Source organism: Microcaecilia unicolor, unplaced genomic scaffold, assembly GCF_901765095.1.
Source record: "Microcaecilia unicolor unplaced genomic scaffold, aMicUni1.1, whole genome shotgun sequence".
Taxonomy (NCBI): domain Eukaryota; kingdom Metazoa; phylum Chordata; class Amphibia; order Gymnophiona; family Siphonopidae; genus Microcaecilia; species Microcaecilia unicolor.
Window position 1 is genome coordinate 56,643 of NW_021963521.1, and position 23,501 is coordinate 80,143.

At 46.3% G+C, this 23,501-nt stretch overlaps 1 protein-coding gene across 1 annotated transcript in view; it reads left to right on the plus strand.

Annotated features, from left to right (window-relative positions):
- Window positions 1-22,454, plus strand: part of LOC115459392 (zinc finger protein 154-like) — a gene marked incomplete at its 3' end in the record, with an annotated part of 40,613 nt that extends 18,159 nt beyond the window's left edge. Inside the window, exons 2-4 of the mRNA XM_030189226.1 lie at window positions 1,281-1,407; window positions 19,009-20,337; window positions 21,471-22,454. Coding sequence (XP_030045086.1) covers window positions 1,281-1,407; window positions 19,009-20,337; window positions 21,471-22,454 — 2,440 coding nt within the window. The remainder of the gene's footprint in view (window positions 1-1,280; window positions 1,408-19,008; window positions 20,338-21,470) is intronic.
- Between the last annotated feature and the right edge of the window lie 1,047 nt (window positions 22,455-23,501).

Genomic DNA, 23,501 nt, shown 5'->3' on the forward strand with positions numbered 1-23,501 from the left:
CTAAACCCGACAAACATGTTTTTATAGTAAAGCTCTTTTTTGAAAACACTTATATCCCTTAATATCAAACAGGAAAAACAAACAAAAAAAAACCCCCAAAACCACATGCTAGCGCCCGTTTCATTTGTTACGGAAACGGGCCTTTTTTACTAGTTTTATATATTTCATAGGTCTTAATGATATTTTTCCTTTATGTCATAATCTTTTGTAGACACACATAGAGGCATATTTTCAAAGCACTTTGGGAGGCTAAGTTCCATATGTTTCTATGGAACTTTGGGAGGCTAAGTGCTTTGAAAATAAGCCTCTTATTGTTTTTACATTTGGATAGAATTAATAATCAACAGACGGCAGAGAAGGTAACAAAATACATTCTTCTTTTTATATAGTTTATATGCCTATGTTTGATCTGAAACATTCATTATTTTTCAATATACAGTTTTGAATACTGCTCACGTGGATATTCTATTTTAAAATTAAAAATTCATGAACATTTTACTGCATTTTTGATTTTGCTTGTGTTTTTAATGTTTAACTATATAATTTATCTCTAATATATACATGATTAAATACTGCTCATATAAAGTCTCACTTTAAAAAGTTTGTGAATATCTTATTTAACCTTATGTTTTGAGATTGAATATTGATTTTACATTTATGAGTTTTCAATGATTGACAGGTGTAATTTTTATTGTCAGTGTGTTGGATAATTTTAAAGAGAGATATTCATATAATCCTGTGTATGTACACTGGAATTGAATGTAAAAATTTTAGGTTTATTATTTATACAATTATTACTGATCTTTATTTAGGTTTAGTTTATCACTGTGGTTGGTTTTATGTTTATTTGACTTTTATCTCATGTTTGAGATATTGTTTATATTTCTGTATTGTCTCTTTACGTGACCATACACCATTGTTTGTTTTACATTCTTTATGTTTTTTGATTTGTATAGACTCCTGACGCAGGCCAGTGCGGCCAAAACACAGCTGTGTCGAGTCCCCTTCTCCCTGCTACATTTTGGCTAATAAAGTTGATTCTTCGTTTTTACATCCAAAGTGTCGTCTTTTTTTATGTAATTTTTGATTTTGATGGACTTATCTTTTAAATACATATTTTATGATTAATTTTAAATTTTGTCGGTTTTGGTATATATTTTTTATTTTTATTTTTATGTTTTTGTTTTTGTTAGTCATCTTCGCTGTTCTGTTTCTTGTTGATTTTCTTGCGAAGACTGGTTTCTTCTGTTTTTTGTACTACTTTCTGGTTTGTATTTCAGATGCGGGTGACGTTTGAGGACATTGCTATCTCTTTCACCCAGGAGGAGTGGGAGTATTTAAATGAAGGACAGAAGGAGCTTTACAGGGAGGTGATGAAGGAGAATTATGAGACCCTGATGTTTCTAGGTAAGGATTTCATTTTCTATGGGTTTAACACACACAGGGACTGATTTACTAAAGGCCAATTGTGACTTTTCCTTTGACTCCAGCTCCTGCATTGCTCTTTGTCTGGGTTGGTACCTTTCTTGGGTCTTTTCTCCTGAGACCAGCCTCTGAGTATTAATCCTGTGTTTGTGATGAGTGACTGGCAGTGTGTGAGTCTCAGTACAGGAAGCCTGAGTGATGTCTACACCAGATAGAGTGATAGAGAGATGACCCACTCTAAACACTAACCACTAGGGGGTACACAAGACCCCAGATCCTCCTCCCTCTTCCTCTCCTCTCTTCTACCTGAGATTCTGTCTCCCTTCCCCAGTCTGAGATCCCCTCTCCTTCTCTATCCCCCTCTGCAAGTTCCTTCTTGTATGGATCCCCAGTTATCAATAACCACCTCTCCTCTCACCTTCTCTCTAAGATCTCTCTGTATATATTGAGTTTGCTGAATTGATTAACTGAACCTGGTACATAACAGACATTTGTTTTTCTGATTTGATTTTATTGTTTAAAATGTTTTGTCTTTAAAAAATAAAATAAAAAGTTGTAGTGTGATCGACCAAGTGAAAAGGTACCAAAAGTGGGGTATGTGACTTATTTATATCACAAGATGGAGGGATATTATATGAAAGTATTTAACCCCAGAAATCACATACCTCACTTTAGGTACCTACAGTTTTTAACATGAAACACTGACCATATAGTACTCAAAATTTTCACAAATGAAAGTTCCTTAGTGTCCCTCCGGATGAACCCAGAATGTGACTGATGGGTTGTGCACACTTTCCTGCAGAGAGTCAATAAGAGCCCTTGTTAACTAGAACTAGATTCAATATTCTCAGTCTCCAGCAGATGGAAGGTGTTGAGCCCTTTAGTCTCTTTTCTCTCTGCTCTCCTTTCTTTCTTTCTGGTTTAATAAAAGAAAAAAAAAAGAAAGGTTATTTAGGATGGAGAGTATTTCTATTGCAGACTAGGTTTTATTTTTAGGGTTTATTATTTCTGTGTACTGGTGTCTCTTGTTGTATCTGGAGGCTTGGGCCCACAAGGGTCTCTCTAAGCCTGGGGGTATCAAACTCGGGTGGTCGGGTCCCTCCCCACAATCCCTCAGGGCTGTGTGTGGCTGTGGGTTGGAAGCTTGCCTCAGCCTCTTCGAGGGAAGAATGTTTTGAGGCCTGGGAGAGACAGCCGCATTAAAAAAACAAACAAACCCGGAATCAGGTGCGAACGAGCAGGACAGCTCTGTTTCTGCCTGTGTTTGCGGTGGTATTGATTTTTCTTGTAGCTCTAGGCCTCGGTTTCGGATTACCGCTTGGAAAAAAAAAAGCCACTCCAGCGCTTCAGAGGACATCGTGATGGCAGAGAAACTCCGCCATTGTGCTGTTTGCCAGCGGCAGGGTATTGCAGCTAGCAGTGTCCATAAGTAGTACACCACCGTAGAGATTTTGGCAGAGGCTGGTCCCTCTTGCTTCGCTTCCTCTTCAGTGTCCACGGCGCAGGACTTGGGGGTTGGTAAAGATAAATCACCGGCTCCCGTTTTGGCAGGAAACACCGCCATTTTATCATCTCAGTCTGTGGTAGAGGAGCAGCCTGCTTCTCCGTAGCTTCATTCACCAGAGCACTCAGGATTAGCTCTTCCGGCGTAATCGTGGCTGCTGGAGGGGGATTTCACTCCAGAGTTTGTCCTGCAGATGTACAAGGTCTTCATGTTGTAGAAGTCAGGTCCTCCAGCCCCTTTAGGTGGGTGTTTAAAGAAGCAAGAATTCTCAGCAAAGCGTCCTAGGGGATCCTGGGATCTCGAGGAGGATCTAGTTTCGGAGCCAGATCAGGAGAATGCCCTCTCTGCAGGGCGCTGATTATTTAGGAGAAGGACTACTTTCTCAGGACTCCAGTCCAGTGGACTCAGGTACAGAGTCTTTACTCCCAGGTGAGGATCCATCGGTGTTCAGAATTTTTCACAAAGAATTACAGGAGCTTATTTCTTTGGTGGCTACTAATTTACATTTTGAGGAAGAGGAGCCCATGGCTGTGGAGGGCCATAAGGTGGATCTCCTAGTGAAGGGCATTAGAAGACCGGATAAGACCTTCCCTATGCACCAGGATATCAGAGATATTATTCAGGCTCAGTGGGATGTGCTAGATTCTCCTTTTTGGCTTGCTAGGTCTATGGTATGTCTCTGTCCAGTCCCTGATTCAGACAAGTCCCTTCTCAAGTCTCAAGTCTCCAGTAGTAGGTGTGGTGGTCTCAGCTGTTACTAAGAGAAATACTGTACCGGTGGATGGAGGCACGGCTCTTCAAGACATTCAGGATCGACGTATGGAGGCTTTGTTAAAGAGCAGTTTTGATGTCTCCGCTTTGGTGGTTCTGGCAGCTATCTGTGGTTCCTTGGTGGCTAGGGCTTGTTTCCGCTGGTCTGAGAGATTCTTGGATAGAACTTCAGATGATTTGGCTTTGATAGACTCCGAAGTGGCTAAGATTGAGATGGGTTCCACCTTTTTGGCAGATTCTTTGTACGATTTGCTGAGAGCTTCTTCTAAGTCCATGGCCTTGTGTAGCCACAAGGCGCTTGCTTTGGCTGTGGGGCGGATGCAGCTTCTAAATCTACTACTACTACTACTTAACATTTCTAGAGCACTACTAGGGTTACGCAGCGCTGTACAGTTTAACAATAAGGACAGTCCCTGCTCAAAGGAGCTTACAATCTAAAGGACGAAATGTCAATTTGGGGCAGTCTAGATATCTTGAATAGAGGTATAGTGGTTAGGTGCCGAAGGCGACATTGAAGAGGTGGGCTTTGAGCAAGGATTTGAAGATGGGCCGGGAGGGGGCCTGGCGTATGGGCTCAGGGAGTTTATTCCAAGCTTGGGGTGAGGCGATGCAGAAAGGGCGGAGCCTGGAGTTGGTGGTGGTGGAGAAGGGTACTGAAAGGAGGGATTTGTCTTGAGAGCGGAGGTTGGGGGTAGGAACGTAAGGGGAGATGAGGGTAGAGAGGTAAGGAGGGGCTGCAGATCGAGTGCATTTGTAGGTTAGTAGGAGAAGCTTGAACTGTATACAGTACCTGATCGGAAGCCAGTGAAGTGATTTGAGGAGAGGGGTGATATGAGTATACCGGTCCAGGCGGAAGATAAGACGTGCAGCAGAGTTCTGAACGGACTGAAAGGGGGGGATAGATGGCAAAGCGGGAGGCCAGTGAGGAGTAGGTTGCAGTAGTCAAGGCGAGAGGTGATGAGAGAGTGGATGAGAGTTCGGGTGGTGTGCTCAGAGAGAAAAGGGCGAATTTTGCTAATGTTATAGAGGAAGAAGCGACAGGTCTTGGCTATCTGCTGGATATGCGCGGAGAAGAAGAGGGAGGAGTTGAAGATGACTCCGAGGTTGCGGGCAGATGAGATGGGGATGATGAGTGTGCTATCAACTGAGATAGAGAGTGGAGGGAGAGGAGAAGTGGGTTTGGGTGTGTGTTGGAGTATAATACTTATGATATGATACTTATGCTGATCCAGAATATTTTGTTTTCTGACATGCAGAATGTTTATTTTGACCTGTTGCTACCAGAATATTTGTTTGACAGGTTGCTACCACAACGCTCCGTTGCGGTGGGTAACTCACTACAGGACTGTGCTGAGAAACAAGTCCAAAGGCTGGTATTTTCATCAGAGGGTACCTAGGAGAGAGGAATGCAGATTGGCCACTCATTGTTGTGTTCTAGGCACACTTGTTTGTGAGCTGTTATAAAAAGAGGTGAAGCCCTGGCTGAAACAGAAGCTCTGTACCTGGTTTGAGGGACGCCTCTATCCAGTGTGGAATTGTCCCGCAGAATCTCTGGGCAGTCATCGGTGCTTCCCCCATTGCTGTTACAGCTCAGATGAAGGCTACAATCCTGTGGTGATGTATGTATACTGCATAAGAGTGTTATGTAATATGTGGGTGCCTATTGATGTGTGAACTGCATAAGAGTGTTATGTAATATGTGTGTGTCTATTGATGTGTGAATAAAACAATCTTTAAAGCAATATCCAAACCCTGGATTTGCTACAGGGTGGGAAGACAATAAGCTCAGTCTTGGACAGGTTCAGTTTCAGGTTGCGGTTGAACATCCAGGCAGCAATGTCAGATAAGCAGGCCGATACTTTGGCCTGGGTTTCCGCAGTGATGTCTGGTGTGGAGAGATAAAGCTGGGTGTCGTCAACATAAAGATGATATTGGAAGTCATGTGCTGAGATCAGGAAGCCCAGGGAGGAGGTGTAGATCGAAAAAAGAAGGGGTCCAAGGACAGATCCCTGAGGAACTCCAACAGAGAGCGGGATGGGGGTGGAGGAAGAGCCATGCGAATGTACTCTGAAGGTGCGGGTGGGAGAGATAAGAGGAGAACCAGGAGAGGACAGAGCCCTGGAACCCAAATGAGGACAGTGTGGCAAGAATTAAATTATGATTGACAGTGTCAAAAGCGGCGGATAGGTCGAGGAGGATGAGGATGGAGTAGTGACCTTTGGATTTGGCAAGGAACAGGTCATTGCAGACTTTAGATAGTGCCGTTTCAGTCGAGTGTGGGGGGCGAAAGCCTGATTGAAGCCGATCGAGGATGGCATGAGAGGAGAGAAAGTCAAGGCAACGGCTGTGAACGGCGCGTTCAAGTATCTTGGAGAGGAAGGGTAGGAGGGAAATGGGGCGGTAGTTGGAGGGAGAGGTAGGGTCAAGTGATGGTTTTTTGAGGAGTGGTGTGACTACAGCATGCTTGAAGGTGTCTGGGACAGTTGCAGTGGAGAGAGAGAGGTTGAGGATATGACAGATGGGAGGGGTGACAGTAGGAGAGATGGTGTTAAGTAAGTTGGTGGGGATGGAGTCTGAGGAACAGGTGGTGCATTTCGAGGAGGAAAGAAAATGGGCGGTTTCCTCTTCAGTGATATCAGGAAAAGAGGAGAAAGAGGCCTGGGTTGTTTGGTTGAGGGAGTGGGTTATAGGGTGAAGAGGAGGAGATAGTTTGGTAGTGAATTCAAGGTTGATCTTCTGCACCTTGTCGCGGAAGTAGCCAATGATTGAGGAGAGAGTGAGGGGGGGGGGTGGGAGCGGAGGGCACTTTGAGGAGGGAGTTAAGGGTGGCGAAGAGGCGATGAGGGTTAGAGCTGAGGGAATTAGTCAGTTGGGTGTAATAGTCCTGTTTGGCGAGGAATAGGGAGGACTGGAAGGAGGAAAGCATTAATTTGTAGTGAATGAAATCATTGTGGGTGCGAGATTTCCTCCAGAGGCGTTCAGCCGATTGGGCGCAGGAGCGAAGGTATTGGGTGCAAGGGGTCAGCCAAGGCTGGGGATTAGTACACCTTGTGGGACGGGAGATGGATGGTGCAAGGGCGTCCAGAGCAGAGGAGAGAGTGGCATTGTAAGTGGAGATAGCCTTGTCAACAGACTCGGAGGACATGATGGAAGGGAGGAGATCAGAGATACTAGAGGATAAGGTGGGAGGGTCGACAGCCTGGAGATGCCTGGAAGTAGTGGTTACTGTTGGGCGGGACTGAGGGGGAGGGTGATGAAGTGTGAAGGTGATCAGCTGATGGTCAGAGAGAGGAAGAGCTGAGGCACATTGGAGGGTGAGCAGGTAGAGGAGAGGACGAGGTCAAGACCGTGGCCCGATTGGTGAGTAGGGGTAGTGGAGCTCAGTTGGAGGTTGAAGGAGGAGGTTAGAGAGAGGAACTGAGAAGCGTATGAGTCGGATGGGTTATCAGTGTGTATGTTAGTCTCCAAGAATGAGGGATGGGGATGAGGGCTCAAGAAAAATGGAGAGCCAAGCATCGAAGTAGGTTTGGAAGGAAGAGAGGGACTTATCAGGGGGGCGGTAAATGACTGCAATTCTGAGTGGCAGCGGGATGGAGTGAACTTCGAAGGATGAGAAGCAGTGAGACTGCGGTAGGAGGAGAGGTTGAAAACTGCAGGAGGGCGAAAGTAGTAACCCGACGACGCCACCGCGGCCAACTGGGCGGGGAGAGTGGGAGAAAAGATAACCTCCATGGCATAGGGCTGCGACTGAGGCAGAGTCGTCAGGGGTGAGCCAGGTTTCAGTTAGGGCGAGCAGTTGAAGGGAACGTGAGATGAAGAGATCTTGGGTGAAGGAAAGCTTGTTGCAGACCGAGCAGGCATTCCACAGGGCACACGAGAAGGGGAGGGAGAAGGGGGGGGGGGGGAAGAGGGGAATAGCGATGAGATTGGAGACATCGTGCAAGCGTTTGCATGGATGAGACGAGGACAGGTATGGGGGACCTGGGTTGGGATTCATCTCGGAACTCCCACTCCCGTATTATCACATCACTCATACCTTTACTCACAGAAAGTTATATACCATATGACTTCATGTCTTTTTATCGCCCCTAAGCTACCATTGTTTCCTTCCAAAGTTGCAATGCCTATGTTCCATTATTACATCCCTTAACGACACCTCAATTGTTTCGCTTAACCCTGCATAATATAATCCCTAACTATCTGTAACAAATTGTGTTTCCAACATTCAACTCATATTGTAAGCCACACTGAACCCGCAAAAAGGTGGGAAAATGTGGGATACAAATGCAATAAATAAAATAAAATAAATTGATGTCTCCCGCGGATAGCAGGAGAAGGAGCAGGAGAGTGCGGAGGAGGGTGGGGGAGGTAGGGCGACGAAGGCGACGAAGACGGGATGCGCATAAGAGGAATGGGGAAGGGTTCATGGCAGGAAGGAGCTTCTAAATCAAAGTTGAGTAAATTCCCGTTTCAGGGATCCTTTCTCTCTGGAGAAGAGAGACAAGTTAGCCCACAGTCTGGGTGATACTAAGGTGCCTCGACTTCCTGAAGACAGGCCTAGGGCATTGAGTCGTGCCCGGCTTCCTGGATGAGGTTGGGGACGAGATTTTCATTGGTATAGGGCAGGTAGAGTGGCTCTGGTTCAGTGATCCCACTTCTTTCAGAGAAATGTCCTTTCGAGGGGCTTGCAGGGTAGGCAGAGAATCAGGAGCTTCTCTCCCATTCACAGCCCGTCCTGCCCAATGAAGGTTTCCGGGTCCAGCCTCTGATTCCTGTGGGAGCACGGTTAATACAGTTCTATTGGAGGTGGGCCCAGATTATCTCCAATCAGTGGGTGCTGTGGAGGTTAGTCGAGATGGGTACACCTTAGTTTGCGTGGCATCTTCCAGATGTCTTCCTGGAGTCTCCCTGTCATTCTTGTCTGAAGGTGGGCGCGGTCTGGGATACTCTGAAAAGACATCCATCTTTGGGCTATTTGGCCAGTTCCCTCCTCAGAGATAAGACAGGGTTGTCGTTCCATTTACTTTTGTCATCCCAAAAAAAGAAAGAAGGATCTTTCCGACCGATTCTGGATCTCAAGGCTGTCAATCGGGCCCTCAAGGTCACCAGTTTTCGTATGGAGACTCTTTTTGTTCAGTCATAGTGACGGTCATGTCTGGGGAGATTTTAACTGCACTGGACTTAACAAAGGCCTATCTGCACATTCCGATTCAGCCCATGCACCAGCGTTTTCTTTGCTTTGCAGTTTTGGGCAAGCATCAGTTTTGGGCTCTACCTTTCGGACTCACTGTGGCCCTTCGCACATTCACAAAAGTTATGGTGGTGGTAGCTGCAGCTCTCAGGAAAGACGGTATTCTAGTTCGTCCCTACCTGGATAATTGGCTAATCTGGGCAAAGGCATATCAGGAAAGACTACAGGTAACAGCTTGAGTCGTTCAGTTCCTTCAATCCCTCGGTTGGGTGGTCAACTCTCTCAAGAATCGTCTGGTTCCATCTCAGTCCGTTGACTACGTAGGGGTCTCCATCGATACAATTCAGGGTTGAGTGTTTCTTCCCCAGACCAGGATTCACAAGTTGTAGGCTCAAATTCAAGCATTTCTGCACAGGTTGGTACCATGTTCAAGGGATTATCTTCAAGTTTTAGGCTCCGTGGCGGCGACGATAGAAGCAGTGCCGTGGGCCAGGGCACACATGAGATCTCTGCAGAAGTCCCTTCTGTCCAGATGGTCTCCGCAGAGAGATTCCCTACAGGTGAAATTGGCATTGTGAGCTCGGGAGTGCAGCAGCCTCCATTGGTGGCTTCGGACAACCAACCTGACCAAGGGGGATGCCTCTGGATCTGCCAAGGTGGATTGTAATCACAACGAATGCCAGCCTCAGGGGCTGGTGAGCTCACTGTCAAGGACGGTATGCAAAGAGTCTGCGGTCTCAGCTGGAGACTTCCTGCATGATCAACCTCTTGGAGACCAAAGCAGTTCGGTTGGCGCTGGAAACCTTTGTTAGTCGGTGAATCGGTACACATCCTTTTAGACAATGCCACAGCGGTAACTTATGTCAGTCAGCAAGGAGAGACGAGGAGTCACCTGTTGGAACAGGAAGTGGCACACACACTCTAGACCCAGGAGAATGGGCTGTTGGTGCAACAGCATTTCAAGCAGTTGTAGATCACTGGGGGGGCTTCCGGTCATGGATCTATTGGCCTCAAATCTCAATGCAATAGTACCTCAATAATTCAGTCAAAGAAGAGATCTTAAAGCGAAGGGCGTCGATGCTCTTCTCCAGCCTTGACCGTCTGGGCTTCTGTATGTTTTTTCTCCTTGGCCTCTTCTGGGGTGCCTAATTCAAAGGATTGCAGCGCATAAGGGTCTTGTAATCTTGGTAGCACCGGAATGGTCCCGCAGGCCTTGGTTTGCTGATCTCATGGTCTCCTAGTGCAGGGCCCTGGGTTCACTCAGACCCGGCTTGATTTTATCTTATGGCTTTGCTCTTGAGCAGGCTCGGTTGACGAAGAAGGGTTACTCTGCTAATGTGATTGCCATGATGCTTCAGTCGCATCGTCGTTCCACTTCTCTGAATTATATCAGGACTTGGTGAGTTTTTTTGAGGCATGGTGTACAGATCTGGACATTTCTCCATTTCGTGCTTCAGTGGCTGAGGTCTTGGATTTTTTACAGTGGGGTTTTGATAATGACATGGTACTAACTTCTCTTAGTGCCACTTGTGGCCCTGTCTTGTTTTCGGGGCCGCATTCAAGGAAAGGCCTTGGCTAGCCATCCGGATGTTTCTTTGTTCCTTTGCAGAGCGGGTCTCATTTGTCCTCCTTCTAGTGCCATCTTTCCGGCTTAGGACCTGAATCTGGTTCTCTCGGTTCTTACTAGGTCTCCCTTTGAGCTCTTGGCGTCCTGTTCTCTGAAGGATTTGATGCTCATGACAGTATTTTTGGTAGCCATTGCTTCATCAAGGAGAGTATTGGAGTTGCAAGCATTTTCTTGTTGGTCTCTGTTTTTAGAATTCTGTAAGGATGGGTAGTTCTACTCCCTGCCCCTTCCTTTCTCCCTAAGGTCTTGTCGCGGTTTCATTTGTCCCAATCAGTAGTTTTGCCTGTTTTTAGGTTGTTCCTCCAGATCGAAGGATCAGTGATGTTTTCAGTACCTAGATGTCAGGAGAATTCTTAATCACTATTTGAAGACTATGGAGGAATTTAGACGACACATCGTCTGTTCCTGCTGATTCGAGGTTCCCGGAAAGGCTTGGCGGCTTCTAAATCCACTATTTCTAGGTGGCTTAAAGAGATTATTACTTCTGCTTACCCACTTTCCGGGAAACCTATACCAGAAGGACTGAAAGCCCATTCTACCAGAGGCCAAGCTGCATCATGGTCGGAGTGCTTTTTGGTACCTCCTTTAGAAACCTGTAAAAGCAGCAACATGGTCCTCCTTGCATTTGTTTATTAAACATTACAGATTGGATGTTCAGTGTCGTTTTTGGTGCGAACTTAGATACTGCTTTGTTACTTCCCATCAGTCACATTCTGGGCCAGTCCGGAGGGACGCTAAGGAAGGAGAAGTTAGTTCTTACCTGCTAATTTGCTTTCTTTTAGTCCCTCCAGACTGGGCCAGATCCCTCCCTGTTATTTGAAGTGATGAAGTTTGATTTTTTTTTTTCTTTTGGGTTTTTGGATATCGGATAGAGCTGCTTTATTTATTTATTTATTGCATTTGTATCCCACCTTTTCCCACGCATTTGTAGGCTCAAAGTGGCTTACAGAGTGTGGTTATGACATAATCATTTCGTATTAACAGGTACATTTCTTATAGTTTGAATGTTGTTAAGAGAAGATACGCATAATCGTTTCCTGATGACAAGTACAATTATTGCTGTTTAAAATTGGGTAATGGAGGATAGACAGGGAAGTGTTAGGTCAGTTAGAGGTGAGCTGTGGTGATTGTGTGAACTGTTGAAGTGGTTTGTAGGCTATGTATTTTCCTTGTATGCCTTTTGGAAGAGATGAGTTTTCAGAGATTTGCAGAAGTTAGTTACTTCGTCACTAGCTTTCATGTCTGTAGGAAGATCATTCCACAGCTCAAGTAGGAAAAGGTGGTGGCGTGTGTCAGTTTGTATTTCAGTCCTTTGCAACTGGGGAAGTGCAGGTTGAGATATTTACGGGAGAATCTTTGTGCATTTGTAGGTTTGTTGTTGTTAACAACAACAACAACAAAAAAAAAATGTTCAGCAAGTATATTTACTTTTGCAACAGGCACATTAGGCAAGAGGCACACGCTCGTTGATATGTCTTTGGTGGCTGCTCAAGTTTCCCGGTTGCACAGAGCACAACCCATCAGTCATGTTCTGGGCCAGTCTGGAGGGGCTAAAAGGAAAGCAAATTAGCAGGTAAGAATTAATTTCTCCTTGCCCCTCCAAACTTGTCTATTCTTAATCTGTCATTTGCAACTCCACTTTTGGTACCTTTTCACTCAGCAGGTCAGATATAGAAATAGTTTAAAAACTAATAACATAAAACAAATGTAAGGCGGTGTGCTTTTTTTGCCTTGTTTTCTAGGGTGTTGTTTTTATAGCTGTACTTTACACGAGAATTTGTTCTCAAGTTGTGGCACTTTGTGTTTGAATTTGTATCTCTCTGCTTTTATCGTGAAAGACCTTGTTTTGAAGTAATAAATAAATAAATAACCTTAGTTTTAAAAGAGAAAAAAAAAGGATTCGATCCAGTGCTACAACTTATATCAAGTCCATGCTACAAGGGGAGAAACAAAAAAATAGAAACCCTTTGAAATAGCTAATTGCACCTGATAACCCTGTGAGCCCCGTCACAGTGCGAGCATTTCTATAAAGATGGAGCCAACATTTAGGGCTCCTTTTACAAAGCTGTGGTATTGATTTCTCCCCCTGCCCCCCCCCCCCCCCCCCCCCCAGTTAATGAACATCCAGTTCTACTAGCTCTACTTACAGACTTTGCTCCGCAGTACACTTACTATTACGGATTCTCTCTCTCAGGAGCAGGCGGTAGAGCTTCGCTAGTTGGCCAATAAGCAGCTGGAGTGTAGGAAATATCCGGCCAGGGGCGCATATGATTTTTTTGATATGGCATCCAGGCTCTCCACCATGGGTGTGGGGATGTGCGGACTCTTAATGGCTATGTTTCTCTGACCTGGAACCAGTGGTTCAGGCGAGGCTATTGGACATTCATTGCCGAGGTGACAATTTGTTTTGAGATAAGGTGGAGGAGGTCACTGACCACATCAAAAAGCATACAGACACCCTCCAAACTCTCTCTCGGCACTCTCCAGCTGCAACCTTCTCCTCCCAGAGGTTTATGAGTGGGCCTAGGTGGCGGCCCTATTATTCATACAGGTGTAGGTACCCTTCCTCCGCTTTGGTCTACCCAGAACTCTCAGGCACAGCGTTCTAGGCCTCTCCAGCCACATCCAGCAGGGGATGAGCTTTTGACTGGCTCTAGGAGAGCATATTCACATTCAAAGTAGCCCTTCCAGACAGCTTACTACTACTACTAATCATTTCTATAGTGCTACTAGACGTATGCAGCGCTGTACACATTATATGCAGGTAGTTTCTCTGTCCCTAGAGGGCTCACAATCTAATTTTTTTTGTACTTGGGGCAATGGAGGTTCAAGTGACTTGCCCAAGTTCACAAGGAGCTGCAGTGGGAACCGAACCCAGGTTGCTAGGATCAAAGCCTGCTGCACTAACCATTAGGCCACTCCTCCACTCCTTCTAACCGGTGGGTTCTTCAGATAGCCCGTCTCAGTTATTCCTTGCATTGGCGTCGGAGACCACCAAATTGTCCACCGAAACCATCGTTCATCAGCTCTCAGCACAAGCAGGTACTTGTAGTGGAAATCTCCATTCTTCTAAAGACAAGCGTGGTCGAGCCTGTGCCACCAGGCGAAGAAGGAAAGGGATTCTATTCCAGGTACTTCCTTGTGTCCAAGAAGATGGGAAGATTCCTGGTCAAAGCAAAGTTCATATGATTTCCCTGGGCACCCTTCTGCCCATGATCAGGAAAATGATTGGCTATGCTCTCTGAATTTAAAGGATGCCTTTACTCACATCTCGATACTTTCTTGTCACAGGAGGTATCTCAGATTCCAGATAGGGAAACACCACTACCAGTACCGCATTCTGCCGTTTGGCCTCACGTCAGCTCCCAGGGTGTTTACCAAATGTCTAGTGGTAGTAGCAGTGTACTTATGCAGGCTGGGAGTGTATGTGTTTCCCTATCTGGATGATTGACTCATCAAGATCACATCACAGGAGGGGGATGATGACAAAAGTCGATGAGCCTGTTTGGGTGTTGACTAGGTTTCATCGTAAACTACCCAAGTTCCTCTTTCTCCCAGTCCAGCGGTTGGAATACATAGGAGCCCTGCTAGATACGTTGCAGCTTCAAGCTTTCCTTCCTTAGGCAAGAGTAGAGACCTTAATGACACTCGCCTCGCAGGTCCAGGTCAGCATGCAGGTAACAGCTTGGCCAATGTTGAGATTAAAGGACCACATAGCCTCCACGGTGCACTCCCTTGACACATCTCCATTTTGAGAGAGGCTCAGTGGACCCTAGCTTCCCAGTAGTCTCAGGCAGCTGAGAATCTGGCGGATGTAATCCGGATTCCTCCAGAGTTAGGCTCATGCCCTTCTCTGGTGGACACTACAAACCAATTTGACAGAGGGACTACTGTTCCAAATTCCAACTGTTCTTCAAAAGGTTTTGACCATGGATGCACCCCACCTGGGATGGGGAACTTATGAGGATGGGCTTCACACCCAGGGGACTTGGTCTGCTTGGGAAACAGATGTCTGCATCAACCTCCTCGGGCTCTGGGCCATTTGGAACATTCTAAGGACTTTCAACGATCAGCTACAGAACCAAATTGTTCTCATTCACTCTGACAATCAGGTTGCAATGTTCTGTGTGAACAGGCAGTGGGGTACAGGATCCTACCCCTTGTGTCAGGAAGCAGTGGGGATGTGGCATTTTTACCCCCTCAAACCTTCTTCAAAGATATGCACCTTTTCCGTACCTCAAAAAAGACATAGTGGAATTGGAAAAGGTGCAGAGAAGGGCGACAAAGATGATACAGGGGATGGGACGGCTTCCCTATCAGGATGAGCTGAAGAGGCTGGGGCTCTTCAGCTTGGAGAAAAGGCGGCTGAGGGGAGATACCGTATGATAGAGGTCTATAAGATAATGAGTGGAATGGAACAGGTCGATGTGGAGTGTCTGTTTACGCTTTCCAAAAATACTAGGACAAGGGGGAATGCGATGAAGCTGCAGTGTGGTAAATTTAAAACGAATCGGAGGAAATTTTTCTTCACTCAACGCGTAGTTAACCACCTTTTCCGGCAGCGAATTCCAGCGTTTAAGGCGGTTAACTAGCGGACTTCAAAAAAGGGTTGGATGGCTTCCTGGAGGAAAAAGCCATAGAATGTTATTAAATGGACGAGGGAATGCAGTATTTCTAGGATGGGTGGGACAGATTGCTTGTTCTTCTGGCCGCTGTCGGTGACAGGGTGCTGGGCTCGATGGACCCTTGGTCTGTCCCAGCATGGCGATGCTTATGTACTTATGTATATCGCCATCATCCCCTTTCTTCTTCTGCTCTAGCATCCAGTGATCATGCCCCAGCTCTTCCCTTATACCCCCTTCCATGGCATCTACACGTCTCCTTCCTCCCCAAATATTCATTTTCTCTTCCTTTCCCCATTGCCCTAGCATCCATCCCTCTTCTTCATTTCCATCGTTGTTGTTGTTATTACATTTGTACCCCGCGTTTTCCCACTCATGGCAGGCTCAATGTGGCTTACATGGGGCAATGGAGGGTTAAGTGACTTGCCCAGAGTCACAAGGAGCTGCCTGTGCCTGAAGTGGGAATTGAACTCAGTTCCTCAGGACCAAAGTCCACCACCCTAACCACCAGGCCACTCCTCCATTGTTGCTACTATTTGAGATTCTACATGGAATGTTGCTATTCCACTAGGTCGGCCCTTGCAGATCACCAATGTGGCCGCGCAGGCTTCTGCTTCTGTGAGTCTGACGTCCTGCACGTACGTGCAGGACGTCAGACTCACAGAAACAGAAGCCTGCTCAGCCTTCTACATGGAATGTTGCTAGTGGAATAGCAACATTCCATGTAGAATCTCCAATAGTAGCAACAGAATCTCCAATAGTAGCAACATTCCACGTAGAATCTCCAATAGTAGCAACATTCCATGTAGAATCTCCAACAGTATCTATTTTCTTTTTGTTACATTTGTACCCTGCGCTTTCCCACTCATGGCAGGCTCAATGCGGCTTACATGGGGCAATGGAGGGTTAAGTGACTTGCCCAGAGTCACAAGGAGCTGCCTGTGCCTGAAGTGGGAATCCAACTCAGTTCCTCAGTTCCCCAGGACCAAAGTCCACCACCCTAACTACTAGGCCACTCCTCCACTCATCGTCCCCTCCATATGCCCTTGCTTGCAACGCCTCTTCTTTCTCAGTCCCTGTTGCGTCATTACCACTCTTCTCCCACTGCCACTTGCCAGCATCATGCCCCAGCGTCATCCCCAAGCCCCAGTTTCAAACCCAGTGAAATGAAAATAAGATTACACCTTTTTTATTGGACATAACTTAATACATTTCTTGATTAGCTTTCGAAGGTTGCCCTTCTTCGTCAGATCGGAAACCCAGTGAAAGAATGTACTAGTCATTCGGCCTCAGCCCCCTCAGCATTCTATATGTGGAAATGATCCTATTATGGACGCCTTTCACGTCTGCCTTCAGCTGGACTTGTTTTTTGCTATTTTTAATTTACTTATGTACTCCAGGGAGCAGAGAGAGGTTGATTTTTACATCGTAACTACAAGTTCAACCCTGCTCTTCAAAAACAATGCAGCCGGTCTCTACGTGGACACTTCTGGATCCCAGCACATAAACAAAGTATCTAAAATGTGCCTTTTTCTGTGTATTTGCAAATGATGATTTCAAATAATTGTATTTATTATCATACTAACCAGAACAATGATAATGCAGCAAATAAAGAAAAAATTGTACAAGTGTTTTCAGGAAGGCTGCAAGATGGAACCAATAACCAATTCTGTATGTCTAGAAATTAGAGACATGTGAAAATGGAAGGACTAGAGAGGAGTGGGAGGGAGTGAGGACTAATCTTTCCATTCCAGCAATTCTCCAAACTTTAACCAAAAACGTTTGGAAGGTAAAAACCGGGTCTTTCCGTTTCTGTGCAGTGCAAACTTTGGCTGATAAGCGAAATGCTATGGAGGCATTCCAAGGAGGATTAGACCTGGGTCTAGTGTCTGAATAACTGGGTAATGGAGAACTTTTCTTCTTCATACGTGCAGTTTTTCACGATCTTTAAGAAGCCAGTTTACCGTTACATAAAAGTACTTTTCAGTATCAATTTTAATTACCTGTAATATTTTTTTTTTTTACTTATCTTTTCTCTCATTAATTTATAATTGATTGCCACTCCTGTCTCCTGTATAGAAAAGGTGGTTGGGAGGCGGGGCTGGTGGTTGGGAGGCGGGGATAGTGCTGGGCAGACTTATACGGTCTGTGCCAGAGCCGGTGGTGGGAGGCGGGGATAGTGCTGGGCAGACTTATACGGTCTGTGCCAGAGCCGGTGGTTGGGAAGCGGGGCTGGTGGTTGGGAGGCGGGGCTAGTGCTGGGCAGACTTATACAGTCTGTGCTAGAGCCGCTGGTGGGAAGTGGAATTGGTGGTTGGGAGGCGGGGCTAGTGCTGGGCAGACTTATACGGTCTGTGCCAGTGCCGGTGGTTGGGAGGTGGGGCTGGTGGTTGGAGGCAGTGATAGTGCTGGGCAGACTTATACAGTCTGTGCTAGAGCCGCTGGTGGGAAGTGGAATTGGTGGTTGGGAGGCGGGGATAGTGCTGGGCAGACTAGTACGGTCTGTGCCAGAGCTGGTGGTTGGGAGGCGGGGCTGGTGGTTGGGAGGCGAGGATAGAGCTGGGCAGACTTATACGGTCTGTGCCAGAGCCGGTGGTGGGAGGCGGGGATAGTGCTGGGCAGACTTATACGGTCTGTGCCAGGGCCGGTGGATGGGAGGCGGGGCTGGTGGTTGGGAGGCGGGGCTAGTGCTGGGCAGACTTATATGGTCTGTGCCAGAGCCGGTGGTGGGAGACGGGGCTGGTGGTTGGGAGGCGGGGATAGTGCTGGGCAGACTTATACGGTCTGTGCCAGAGTCGGTGGTGGGAAGCGGGGCTGGTGGTTGGGAGGCGGGGATAGTGCTGGGCAGACTTATACGGTCTGTGCCAGAGTCGGTGGTGGGAGGCGGGGCTGGTGGTTGGGAGACGGGGATAGTGCTGGGCAGACTTATACGGTCTGTGCCAGAGCCAGTGGTGGGAGACAGGGATAGTGCTGGGCAGACTTATACGGTCTGTGCCAGAGTCGGTGGTGGGAGGCGGGGCTGGTGGTTGGGAGGCGGGGATAGTGCTGGGCAGACTTATACAGTCTGTGCCAGAGCCGGTGGTGGGAGACAGGGATAGTGCTGGTCAGACTTATACGGTCTGTGTCAGAGCCGGTGGTTGGGAGGCGGGGATAGTGCTGGGCAGACTTATACGGTCTGTGCCAGAGCCAGTGGTGGGAGGCAGGGATAGTGTTGGGCAGACTTATACAGTCTGTGCCAGAGCCGGTGGTGGGAGACAGGGATAGTGCTGGGCAGACTTATACGGTCTGTGTCAGAGCCGGTGGTTGGGAGGCGGGGATAGTGCTGGGCAGACTTATAGGGTCTGTGCCCTGAAGAGCATAGGTACACATCAAAGTAGGGTATGCACAAAAAGTAGTACACATGAGTTGTCTTGTTGGGCAGACTGGATGGACCATGCAGGTCTTTTTCTGCCGTCATCTACTATGTTACTATGTTTTGTCTGGCTTTATATATGGGAAGATATTTGTTCTTTTTTTTTTTTGTCTGGTTGTTGGGAAACGATTTAGAAGTTGTGTTTTATGTTTTTATCTTAGCTGTGCTCAAGGGTGCTGTCAAGTGTTTTGTATATTGAAACTACATTGGAAATGTTTTTCAAGAAGCAAGATATAAACATCATATTAAATTAAACATGAAGCTGACAGAGGAGGGTAAAAGAAGTAGAAATGGAAGGGTGGGGGCGAGTTGATATGGTAGAAGAGGCTGAAAACAGGAGTTAGGAAACTCAGGCCGGCACTGAAAGCAGGAAAGCTTGGGGGGAGTCAGGCTGGCACTGGATAAAGTCTGATTTATGGTTACTAAAAATTATTTAATGTCTGTTTTCATATCCAGCAGAAAATGAAGTGACAGAGGAAGAAGTGAAGGAGACAAATAGAGAAGGACGTCCTTTAAAATGGAAACTGCGCCCAAGACGTGTCAGTATTTCCCAAGGGACAGAGAGGGGAGAATCTGGCAGAAGTCGGCAGGAATCACAGAGGAAGCAGAGAGACCGTGCAGGAGACTCGCCAGATGGAGTCACTGAGTGTGAAAGAAGTGACAGAGAGCTCACAAACATCCCTGAGCGTCAGAGACACCCGAGAGCAGACATACCCTCCCGAAATAATAACAGTGAGCAAACGACCTCTAACTTCCATCACAGAGAGGGGAAACGGAGGGAATGTCTTGGAACAGAGAGGACAGACCCCTTAGAAGGGTTTTCTAGGTCTCATGAATGCACTGAATGTGGAAGAGGCTTCCTGTCTAAGGATTCACTCACAGGTCACCTGAAAACACACACAGCAGCAGCAACAACAACAACATCTGGAGACGTTACCCCTGAAAGCTCTTTGGTCTCTCTTTCATGTGCTGAATGTGGTAAATGTTTCAATAATAACCTTTCCCTAAGAACACATCTGAAAATCCACACAGGTGAGAGAGCATTTAAATGCACTGAATGTGGAAAAGGCTTTCTTGGGAAATCAAACCTAGTGAAACATTTTAGAATCCATACTGGTGAAAAACGCTTTCCATGTACTGAATGTGGGAAATGTTTCAGTCGGAAGCATTCCCTGAGAACTCACCAGAAAATCCACACAGGTGACAGATCATTTCAATGCACTGAATGTGGAAAAGGCTTTCTTTGGAAATCAAACCTAGTGAAACATTTTAGAATCCACACTGGAGAAAAACGCTTTTCGTGTACTGAATGTGGGAAACGTTTCACTCACAAGTCTTCTCTGAGAAATCACCAAAAAATCCACACAGGTGAGAGACCATTTCAGTGTACTAAATGTAAAAAAGGCTTTGCTTCGAAATCGAGACTGGTTCAGCATTTTAGAATCCACACTGGAGAGAAACGCTTTTCATGTGCTGATTGTGGGAAATGTTTCAGTCAGAAGCATTCCCTGATAACTCACCAGAAAATCCACACAGGCGAGAGAAAATTTCAATGCACTGAATGTGAAAAATGCTTTGCTTTGAAATCAAGACTGGTGGAACATTTTAGAATCCACACTGGAGAACGTTTTCCATGTGTTGAGTGTGGGAAACATTTCAGTCAGAAGCATTCCCTGAGAACCCACCAGAAGATCCACACTGGAGAAAAACCCTTTCGATGTACTGAATGTGGACAACGTTTCAGTCGGAAGGATTATTTGAGAAATCACCAGAAAAAACACACGGGTGAGATGATGTTTCAATGCACTGAATGTGAGAAATGAGATTAAAAAAAAAACTATTTGGAGATATAACCTTGTATGAGAAACCCTTTCAGTGTACTTTGGTTGGACACAATGAATTTGTTAGACATCAAAGAACCCACATTGGAGAAAGAGAGTTTCCATGCGCAGAATGTCATTAAAAATTTGCAAGAAAAGAAGGCCTTGAAAATCACCAGAGAAGTCACAAGGGAGAGAAACCTTTTCTTTGCCTCTGTCTCTGACACAGATCTTTCTGTTGGTTTTTCCTCCGTTTCTCTTGTCTACCTTTTCATCACCCTATAGCTAGAATTTATTTCTCCTTCTTCCAACAGTCCTCACTCCCTCCACTTCTGCTTACCTTCCTAGTCGTCTCATTTTCACATGCAGATAACATGAGGAAGGACTTAGCGAAGCTAGAGGAATGATCTGGAATTTTAGATTTAATGCTAAAAAAAGTGCAGGGTCATGCATCTGGGCTGCAGAAACCTGAGGGAAAGGTACAGTTTAGGGGGTGAAGAACGTTTGTGTACGAAAGAGGACTTGGTTGTGATCGTATGTGATGAATCTTAAGGTGACCAAACAGGTAGAAAGGCCAGCGCTGAAAGCAGGGAAGCTTGGGGAGAGAGTCAGGCTAGCACTGGATAAAGTCTGATTTCTGGTTACTAAATAATCCTATATAATAAAACTCACCCTCAACGTTCTGAGGACACTGACGTCACTGTCAGGTCCTCCGGGCACTTCCTTCCGGTTCGAAGCCTTCGTGGTGGTGAAGCCACCGAAAACGCTGTATTGGGGGGGCCCCGCCCTCGCGTCAAACGTGATGACGTCGAGGGCGGAGCAATGTCAACAGATTGACGGTGGCGACGTGCCGAGGTCCGCAACAACGGCGGACGAAAGCCGACGGGGTGAGTAGGGAGAGGGGGGAGGTCCGGGCGCAACAATGTCAGCAGATTCACGGTGGCATGCCGAGGTCCGCAACAATGGCGGACGAAAGCCGACGGGGTGAGTACGGGGGGGGGGGGAGGAGGTCCGGACGGAAACCGTGCTAGCGCCCGTTTCATTGCCGCAAGAAACGGGCATGTTTTACTAGTAATTAATATTTGTTTTCATATCCAGCAGAAAATGAGGTGACAGAAGAAGAGGCGAAGGAGACAAATAGAGAAGAGCATCCTTTAAAATGGAAACTGCACCCAAGACAAGTCTGTGATTCCCAAGGGACAGAGAGGGGAGAATCTGGCAGAAGTCGGCAGGAATCACAGAGCGACCCTGCAGGAGACACGCTGAATGGAGTCACCGAGTGTGAGAGAAATGACGGGGAGCTCACAAACATCCCTGAGCACCAGAGACACCTGAGAGCAGAGATACACTCCCAAAATAATAACAGTGAGCAAACAACCTCTGTCCTCCATCACAGAGTGGGGAAACTGAGGAAATCTCTTGGACCTGAGAGGACCGACCCCTTAGAAGGGCTTTCTAGGTCTTTTCAATGCACTGAATGTGGCAGACATTTTTCTTATAAGCATTCACTAATGGCACACCTGAAAGGACACACTGCAGCAGCAGCACTGGCATCTGGAGACATCACCCCAGAAACATCTTTGATCTCTTGTCTGTGTACTGAATGTGGTCGATCTTTCAGTCATATTAGTAACCTGAGAAGACACCAGAAAATCCACACAAGAGAGAGAGCATTTCAATCCACTAAATGTGGGAAAGACTTTCTTTCAAAATCAAAAGTGGTGCAACATTTTAGAATCCACACTGGAGAAAAACGTTTTCCGTGTACTGAATGTGGGAAATGTTTCAGTCAGAAGCATTACCTGAAAACTCACCAGAAAATTCACACTGGTGAGAGACCATTTCAGTGCACTGAATGCGGAAAAGGCTTTCTTTCAAAATCAAAACTAATAGAACATTTTAGAATCCACACTGGAGAAAAACGTTTTCCATGTACTGAATGTGGGAAATGTTTCACTCATAAGCATTCCCTGCAAAATCATCAAACAATTCACACTGGAGAAAAACCCTTTCGATGTACTGAATGTGGAAAATGTTTCAGTCGGAAGAATTATCTGAGATACCACCAGAAAACCCACACAGGTGAGATTCCATTTCAATGTAGTGAAAGTGAGTTTTTGGTTGTTTTTTTTTTTTTTTTTTTTGAAATCTCAACTAGTGATACATCAGAGAACACCTGTGGTATAGCCAATCGGGGGGGGAGGGGGGGACCTTGGATTTGGGTCCCCCCAAGGTCTGCTAGTTTGGCTGATGGAGGTCCCCAAGTCCCACCAGCAGAAGACTACCTCCAGCGCTGTTCGTGGGCGCACTGCCTGCCCTGATTCCCCACCCCACGCCCGCATGCTTGGATTTAGTGAAATTGAGCATGCGTAAGTCTTCATGCATGCTATTTTATTAAACCTGAGCATTCACTCATAGGTTGGGGAAGCAGGGCAGGCGCCGTAGCATCAAACAGCGCTGGTGGGTCCTGGGGGTTTGCGGTGGGGGGTGGAACAAAATGTGCCTTTCAAAATACTGAATGTGGGAAACAGTTGGTTGGACACAAAGAATTAGATAGGCTTCAAAGAACCCACAGTGGAGAGAGAAAGTTTCCATGCACAGAATACCATAAAAATTTGCAAGAACAGAAGGCTTAGAAAATCACTGGTGAAGTCACACGGCCTGATCGTGACTGAATAGATATGGATGGGCTGGAGTGTAAATTTTAAGGGGCTTCAACGTTAGCTTCAGAACATTTAGTACAGGAACAGTGCTGGGCAGACTTTTACGGTCTATGCCCCGAGAAAGGCAGGGACAAATGAAACTCGGGTATACGTATAAAGTATTACATACCATGTAAAATGAGTTTATCTTGTTGGGCAGACTGGATGGACCGTTCAGTTCTTTATCTGCCGTTATTTACTATGTTACTATGTAAAAAGGAGAGAGCAGCTTTTAAACTAGAAACGGGGGGAAGGCCGACAGTCGCTCAAAAGCGCATGGTTCAGGATAAGGTATCTTTCAAAGATATCACCAAAACAGGGAAGTTAGGGTATCCTGATAGGTTGCAAAAGAGAACGTAGTAGATCGGGTGTCCTTAAATAAAAATAATAATCAGACAAAAGATTGCAAATTAATACTGTCAAGTAC